At 48.7% G+C, this 8,693-nt stretch overlaps 1 protein-coding gene across 1 annotated transcript; it reads left to right on the forward strand.

Moving 5' to 3' along the window:
• The first annotated feature begins 6,296 nt into the window (after window positions 1–6,296).
• On the forward strand, window positions 6,297–7,266 carry LOC119307519. The gene is made up of 3 exons (XM_037583600.1): window positions 6,297–6,392; window positions 6,486–6,715; window positions 6,800–7,266. The coding sequence occupies exons 1-3, from the start codon at window positions 6,297–6,299 to the stop codon at window positions 7,122–7,124; spliced, it is 651 nt and encodes a 216-aa protein (XP_037439497.1). The 3' UTR covers window positions 7,125–7,266.
• The last annotated feature ends 1,427 nt before the right edge of the window (window positions 7,267–8,693 follow it).

Raw genomic sequence — 8,693 nt, forward strand, 5'->3', positions numbered from 1 at the left:
CGGGATTAATGCCCCCCCTTTAGTCCCGGTTGGTGCCACCAACCGGGACCAAAGGCCTCTGTGCTGCCCGCCTCGGGGCCAAAGTTTAGTCCCACCTCGCTAGTCAAGAGGGGCGCGCAGTGGTTTATAAGCCCCACTGCCGCACCCCTCTCGAGCTCCTCTCCATCGCAGGCTTTCGGGCCTACTTGCTATTGCTATTGCTTTGCCTGACGGGCCTATTTTAATTATTACGAGGGCCGAACCATAAGACATTAAAGCATTTCAAATAAACTATGAAAAAGTTGAAAGTTGGCATGGTATCATAAATTGACCCACATAGCATGTGCATGTACAAAACGGACAATGGTATCATACTCGTCAGTTACAAAGTTGGCATGGTATCATCATAATAGTTGCGGGAGAAAGTCTTCACTTTTTCTTCGCTTGTGTCATTTGCTTATTGCGCCGTAACCATGAATAATCTTCATCGTTTATCAGGATGCTGGGGTCAGCCTTGACTTTGAAGGGAGGAATTTCATGAAACTTTTCATAATCTTCAGACATGTCTGTCTTGTCCTCCACTCCCACGATGTCCCTTTTTCCTGAAAGTACTATGTGGCGCTTTGGCTCATCGTATGATGTATTCGCTTCCTTATCTTTTCTCTTTCTCGGTCTGGTAGACATGTCCTTCACATAGATAACCTGTGCCACATCATTGGCTAGGACGAATGGTTCGTCAATGTACCCAAGATTTTTCAGATTCACTGTTGTCATTCCGTACTGTGGGTCTACCTGTACCCCGCCTCCTGACAGATTGACCCATTTGCACTTAAACAAAGGGACCTTAAAATCTACTCCGTAGTCAAGTTCCCATATGTCCACTATGTAACCATAATATGTGTCCTTTCCCCTCTCGGTTGTTGCATCAAAGCGGACACCACTGTTTTGGTTGGTGCTCTTTTGATCTTGGTCAATCGTGTAAAATGTATTCCCATTTATCTCGTATCCTTTCCAAATCAATACAGTCAAAGATGGTCCCCTGGACAACAAGTACAGCTCATCACAAACAATGTTGTCACCTCTGATACGTGCTTCCAACCAACTGCTAAAAGTCCTGATGTGTTCACATGTAATCCAGTCGTCGCACTGCTCCGGGTGTTTGGAGCGCAGACTGTTCTTGTGTTCATCGACATACGGGGTCACCAAGGTAGAGTTCTGTAGAACTGTGTAGTGTGCTTGAGACCAAGAATATCCGTCCCTGCATATTATTGAGTCCCTTCCAAGCGTGCCTTTTCCAGTCAGTCTCCCCTCATACCGCGATTTAGGGAGACCTATCTTCTTAAGGCCAGGAATGAAGTCAACACAAAACCCGATGACATCCTCTGTTTGATGGCCCATGGAGATGCTTCCTTCTGGCCTAGCGCGGTTACGGACATATTTCTTTAGGACTCCCATGAACCTCTCAAAGGGGTACATATTGTGTAGAAATACGGGGCCCAGAATGACAATCTCGTCAACTAGATGAACTAGGACGTGCGTCATGATATTGAAGAAGGATGGTGGGAACACCAGCTCGAAACTGACAAAACATTGCACCACATCACTCCTTAGCCTTGGTATGATTTCTGGATCGATCACCTTCTGAGAGATTGCATTGAGGAATGCACATAGCTTCACAATGGCTAATCGGACGTTTTCCGGTAGAAGCCCCCTCAATGCAACCGGAAGCAGTTGCGTCATAATCACGTGGCAGTCATGAGACTTTAGGTTCTGAAACTTTTTGTCTGCCATATTTATTATTCCTTTTATATTAGACGAGAAGCCAGTCGGGACCTTCATACTAAGCAGGCATTCAAAGAAGATTTTCTTCTCTTCTTTGGTAAGAGCATAGCTGGCAGGACCTTCATACTACTTTGGAGCCATGCCGTCTTTTTCGTGCAAATGTTGTAGGTCCTCCCGTGCCTCAGCTGTATCTTTTGTCTTCCCATACACGCCCAAGAAGCCTAGCAGATTCACGCAAAGGTTCTTCGTCACGTGCATCACGTCGATCGAAGAGCGGACCTCTAGGTCTTTCCAGTAGGGTAGGTCCCAAAATATAGATTTCTTCTTCCACATGGGTGCGTGTCCCCCAGCGTCACTCGGAACAGCTAGTGCGCCGGGACCCTTTCCAAAGATTACGTGTAAATCATTGACCATAGCAAGTACGTGATCACCGGTACGCATGGCGGGCTTCTTCCGGTGATCTGCCTCGCCTTTGAAATGCTTGCCTTTCTTTCGACATTGATGTTGGTCGGAAGAAATCGACGATGGCCCAGGTACATATTCTTCATGCAGCTTGCCAGGTATATACTATCGGTGTCAAGTAAACAGTGCGTGCAAGCGTGGTATCCCTTGTTTGTCTGTCCTGAAAGGTTACTGAGAGCGGGCCAATCGTTGATGGTCACGAACAACAACGCCTTTAGATTAAATTCCTCCTGTTTGTGCTCATCCCACGTACGTACACCGTTTCCATTCCACAGCTGTAAAAGTTCTTCAACTAATGGCCTTAGGTACACATCAATGTCGTTGCCGGGTTGCTTAGGGCCTTGGATGAGAACTGGCATCATAATGAACTTCCGCTTCATGCATATCCAAAGAGGAAGGTTATACATACATAGAGTCACAGGCCAGGTGTTGTGATTGCTGCTCTGCTCCCCGAAAGGATTAATGCCATCCGCGCTTAAAGCAAACCATACGTTCCTTGGCTCACTTGCAAACTCATCCCAGTACTTTCTCTCGATTTTTCTCCACTGCGACCCGTCAGCGGGTGCTCTCAACTTCCCGTCTTTCTTACGGTCCTCACTGTGCCATCGCATCAACTTGGCATTGCGTCCTTGCATCGACAATGACCCGACGAAGATCATCATCATCGGGCACATCGTCTAGTTCCTCTTGATCTTCAGCAGCTTCGCCCGTTGCAGCATCATCGTGCACATCGTCTGGTTCCTCTTGATGTTCAGTAGCATCACCGTATTCAGGGGGCACATAGTTGTCATCGTACTATTCTTCTTCGTCGTCTTCCATCATAACCCCTATTTCTCCGTGCCTCGTCCAAACATTATAGTGTGGCATGAAACCCTTGTAAAGCAGATGGGTGTGGAGGATTTTCCGGTCAGAGTAAGACTTCGTATTCCCACATATAGGGCATGGACAACACATAAAATCATTCTGCTTGTTTGCCTCAGCCACTTCGAGAAAATCATGCACGCCCTTAATGTACTCGGAGGTGTGTCTTGAACCGTACATCCATTGCCGGTTCATCTGCGTGCATTATATATAATTAAGTGTGTCAAAAATCATTACAGAACATCATGAATAGATAATTAAGTGACCAAATTAATAGAAGTTCATCATCACATTAACACCAAAGTACATACATAGTTCTCATCTAACAATATAAAGCTCTGCAGAGCATCTAAATTAATTAAACCATACACTGAAACTATGTAAAACATTTCAATGCGAAAACAAATGCGATCATAATCGCAACCAATGTAACAACTGATCCAACGGCATAATGATACCAAGCCTCGGTATGAATGGCATATTTTCTAATCTTTCTAATCTTCAAGCGCATTGCATCCATCTTGATCTTGTGATCATCTCGACATCCGCAACATGCAACTCCAATATCATCTTCTCCTCCTCAATTTTTCTAATTTTTTCCTTCAACAAATTGTTTTCTTCTTCAACTAAATTTAACCTCTCGACAATAGGGTCGGTTGGAATTTCTGGTTCAACAACCTCCTAGATAAATAAAATCTATGTCATGTTGGTCGGCATAATTGTCATAAACAATAAATGAACAATAGTTATGAAAAGATAATATATACCACATCTGAATCATAGACAGGACGAGGGCCGACGGGGGCGGATACCAAAACCATCGCACTATATAAGATGCAATAATAAAAGTAAGAAAATTATACAAGTATCTATATAAATATACAAGTAAGATTTTTTTCCTTTCAGAAAGAAGATAAGAACAAGAGGCTCACCACGGTGGTGCCGGCGACGAGATCGGCGTGGGCGATCGACGGCGGTGAAGACGGGGACGGGACGTGACGGACCGCTAAACCTAGACAAATATTGAGGAAAATGGAGCTTGGAGGTTGAGCTTGGAGAGGAGAAAGCTTAAGTAGTGTGGCTCGGGCATTCCATCGAACACCTCGTGTGCATAGGAGGTGAGCTAGAGCACCACAAAGCTCTCCCCTCGCCGGCCATGAAAAACAGAGCACTGGGAGTGCTCTGCTCGCGGGCGAGGGGTAGATATAGGCAACTAATTGGTCCCGGTTCGTTCCACGAACCGGGACTAAAGGGCAGCCTTTGGTCCCGGTTCACTACACCAACCGGGACCAATGGTTGTGGGCCAGGAGCGAGGCGCATTGGTCCCAGTTCGTCCCACTAACCGGAACCAATAGGTCCAGCCGAACCGGGACCAATGGCCCACGTGGCCCGGCCGGCCCCCGGGGCTCACGAACCGGGTCCAATGCCACCATTGGTCCCGGTTCTGGATTGAACCGAGACTAATGGGCTGACCCGACCTGGACCATTGCCCCCTTTTGTACTAGTGTAAAGGGCCTTATGAACCGGTGCTATAGCCCTGTTCTGCACTAGTGCATCGCCACTAGAGCTACAACCGCGGGCAAAAGCTACTGCATGCGTGGAGCCGGCAACAAACGCGCGTGAGACAAAGACGGCGAGGACGGCGACCGGCGGCGACCGGCGGCGAGGTCGGCGCCTGGAGATGCTTCGAGGCCGGTCATATCCTCCATGACAGGGCGGGGGAGATTTTTTCTACTAGTACAGGCAACAAAAGAAGAAAACTTCATGCGAGGAAGGAGAGAATCATGTGGCTGTGTGTCTTTAATCGTACGGTTTGGGTGCGACCGGCCGAAACTTTCGGCCGGCGCACTGGCGCCTACTAGTGGCCATAAAATTTCATGTGACTTAGAGCATCTCCAACAGCCGTGCAACGCCCGGCGCGCTAAAAACTGGTTTGTGGCACGTCCATCGCCAGGTTTGACGCGGCGCACAACGCTGGCTTCAGCAGCCGCGCTAAAATGCAGCGCGCGCGAGCAGACGGCGCATGTCACATTTCTTGCATTTTGGACACAAAATAAATTTCACACATCACAAAACAAAGACATGGCATATAATTTAAATCACAAACAAGTTGATGACCAAAAGTTCATGCCCACAAGTTCAAATTCATGCCCACAACATCATTCAACCAAGTTTAAAATGCAAACCAAGTTTATGACACAAACAAAAGGCACAACAATCAAGCCTCGTCCTCGTCTTCATCTCCAACTTCCTCCGATTCATCCGACTCCTCCGAAGATGATTCTTCCTCCTCCTCTTCATTGTTGCGCGCCGCATCCTCGTCACGTGAAGCTCGAAAGGTGTTGGCAAGATTTTCAACGGCATCTTCATGCGAAGGTGGCACACCGGCGCCCGGAGGTGCACCCGTGCCTCCAATGAGAGACGCAAAACTCATGCCATCCATGCCGGTCATGCCGCCCGGAGGTGCTCCGAAGCCACCCATGTCTTCCATGGTCTCCATGGTAGCTCCAAAGCCGCCCATGAAACCCATGCCGCCCATGCTAGCTCCAAAGCCACTCATGGCATCCATGCCACCCATGCCTCCCATGCTGCCAAGGCCACCGTCACCCATGCCGTCAAGGCCACTGCCACCCATGAGCGGCGGAGAGAGTGCGGCGCAAGCGCTCGAGTGTGCCGCGCGCGGAAGCGGGCGCACCAAATACAGTGCACGATGGCGATTCGGACCCCACGCCCAACTCTATATGCCGCGCGCGCGCTTATTGCGTGTCCGCTGGAGCCACTCTGCCGCTTGCGCGCGCTAAAAAGGCCAAATTTGCGGCGCGGCTGTTGGAGATGCTCTTGCATACAGCTAAATGGCAAAAAAAAAGGGTCTCCTTTGCTTAAACCAGCAGCTGGGTCATCATTGGGCATTCCAGGCTTGTCGTTAGATGATCTTTTCGGATACGACTATGCATGATCGTGAGCCTTAACCTCGCGGTCCTCGCCAGCCAGTGCGAGACAATGTTTGTTCGTTTGCTTATGGACAAAGAGTACACGTGATTGCACCTGCCGTGGAAAACTAATAGAGCATGCGACGTGCTCCGTATATAAGGATCAGAACACGGCTTGTATCCATCCATCTCACACGGCGGCTTCCCGATCTTAGTAATCTGGGACCAAAAGAGGAAGCAGCCAACGAGAGCGAGACATCAGCTGAAACATCAGCCAGAGAAATGAAAACTGGCGTGATCGTCTTGTCCGTCGTGGTAGCGGTTTTTGGGGTGGCAAGCGCTGTGCTGGGGTTCATCGCCGAGGGCACCAAGCTCACGGTAACTACACTAGTTAACTAGTAGTCTGGTAATCTAGTATTGGTATCCATCTGAAGAAAACTAAAACGAACCGGCGGTGTTTGTGGCGCGCAGCCGAATGACATCAAGATAATATCCAGGAACGAGTGCGTGTACCCTGACAACCCGGCATACACACTGGGGTTAGTAGCGGCCCTCCTGCTGCTGGTGGCCCAGATCACCGCCTCCGCCGTCGGCGGCTGCTGCGGCTGTTGCAAGCCTCGGGGCGCCGGCTACTCCGGGTCCAAGAGCTCCAGGTCCAAGAGGGTCATTGGCCTTGGCGCCGTCCTCTGCCTCGTCTCATGGTGAGCTTCCGTGCTCATAGTCCATGCATGATAGGTGACGACGATCAAATCAACGGGCGATATATGTTGTGTATGTGTGTGCAGGATAGCGGCGTTGATCGCGGAGTGGTTCTTCTTGCAAGGTGCGTTCGGGAATGCCCCCATGACGCGCAGAATTCCACAGGGCCAGGGATGTACCTACCTCAAGGACGGCGTCTTCAGGATGGGGGCCATTCTGAGCATCCTCGCCACCGTGCTCGGGATCATATCTTACATCGTGCTTTACGTGGCGATGGCGGCGGCGCCGGGTGCTGGTACTACCGCTACCCTGGGGGCCGTGGCGGGGCCGTCGGCGGCGGGCGAGACCAAGCACGACGGGATCGCGATCGGCCAGCCTGCTGCCGCTCAACAACCCTCACAAGCTGTGTAGAGGGCGTACTCTTGCTTCTACCGTATATCAGTCCCGATGAACTCTTGCTTTAGTGTTGCTTCCGTCATAACTGCCATGTGTTCCGGTTGTGGTAATTGATTCGTCTCATTTCTGTTCCAGAGAGTTTTTGTTGTGCAAGTTTGGCGTGTTTGAGCTTTCAGATTGTGCAATGTGCGGTACCAACACCATCGTTTTAATTTATTTACTCGTGTTCGATATTCTTCAGTCATTTGATTCTTTTGTGGTACAGTCATTTTTTTATCGGTTTTGTTAAACATCATGTGCGTGAAATTGTCGTGACCCCAGTCACATTAGGCCGAAGGCAAGGACGGCGTGAGGAGCGCCGGACATGGCAAGGCCAAGCCGTGTATCAGTGGGAGCTGGCAGTGGCTGGCAGGAGCTAGTCCGAAACGTAACCAAGGGTCACTGGAGTTGTTCATCCGGGCGCGACTTAGAGGGATGGCAGGGGTGATGTCCAGAACAACGGTGGGGGGAGGCCGGGGCGGCGAGGTGGCGCCCACCGGCCGCGGGTAATAGAGGCCGGTGGTTAGGGATGGGTTTGAGGACGGTTGTGTGAGGGCTGCCGGGTTGGATCATGCGTTGAGGAAGATAGTGGGAGGAGGAAGACGACCTTCAAACTGTTAGGATAGGATTGAATGTAGCCGATGAGAACCTTTTTTTAGGCACCTGAAGTATAGGCGCTCTCTCTACATATATATTTTTTGCGGGCAAGTAAGTCATATTCATGGCCGTTGGTTTGTTCGTGTCATGATTCGTGCGTGGGGAGGTTTGAACGTTCTTTTTTTGGTTTAATTTTCTACTGTTGTTAGGCTGCTTTCATAGTTTCTTTTTAAACATTTCGATTTGGGTTGTTGGTTTCTAGGTTATGACACCCGTTATCAGTAGCACTATACTAGTGCGGATTTGGTGTCGTTTCTGCTTCTCTTCCTCGGTTCTTGTCCCCTCTTGTTTCTCAGGTGGGTCGAGTTCTAGGGTTTAGGCTTCTTTTCCCCCTATAACAAGTTTTTTAATGGTGGTTTTTGTTCATGCTTTGATGCAATCCTCGTGGTATTTGTGTTGATTTCCTTGTGTTATCGGTCTTGTATTTGGTCGCTAATTCAACCCGCGCACAAAGGCAGGTGATGATTTGGTGTTATCCCTATTCATCTTTGTAGAATCGATGTAACGTTAGATCCTTCTAAAAATGGAAATTGCGGGGTGTGCGTGTGTGCGTTCATAAGGGTGAGTGTATGCGCGTGCATATGAGCGCTTGTGTCTGTACTGATGTTCAAAAAAAAAATCCTCAGCCACGCCCGCCATTTTCTATACAACGGCAGTTCATTTTTTATGTCTAATTTTGACCATTAATTTTATCAAAAAAATGTGAGTTATATGCCACAAAAAGCATACCAACTGGTGCACATTTCAAAGATCTTTTTGATGGTATATTTTTTATGACATATAACCCTTATTTTGTTGACTAAAATGATAAGTCCAAGTTTGACAGAAAAACAAAATGCCCTTGTATACAAAAACGAATGAAGTGGTTAATATTATTCAGGTTTTCTT

Source organism: Triticum dicoccoides, chromosome 1B, assembly GCF_002162155.2.
Source record: "Triticum dicoccoides isolate Atlit2015 ecotype Zavitan chromosome 1B, WEW_v2.0, whole genome shotgun sequence".
In the NCBI taxonomy this organism is placed as follows: Eukaryota; Viridiplantae; Streptophyta; class Magnoliopsida; order Poales; family Poaceae; genus Triticum; species Triticum dicoccoides.

Bases quoted from the DNA above. Each gene is read 5' to 3' on its own strand.
- LOC119307519 (XM_037583600.1), top strand. From the start codon at position 6,297: ATGAAAACTGGCGTGATCGTCTTGTCCGTCGTGGTAGCGGTTTTTGGG. The intron at 6,393-6,485 runs GTAACTACACTA...TGTGGCGCGCAG, and splicing joins CCGAGGGCACCAAGCTCACG to CCGAATGACATCAAGATAAT. The intron at 6,716-6,799 runs GTGAGCTTCCGT...ATGTGTGTGCAG, and splicing joins GTCCTCTGCCTCGTCTCATG to GATAGCGGCGTTGATCGCGG.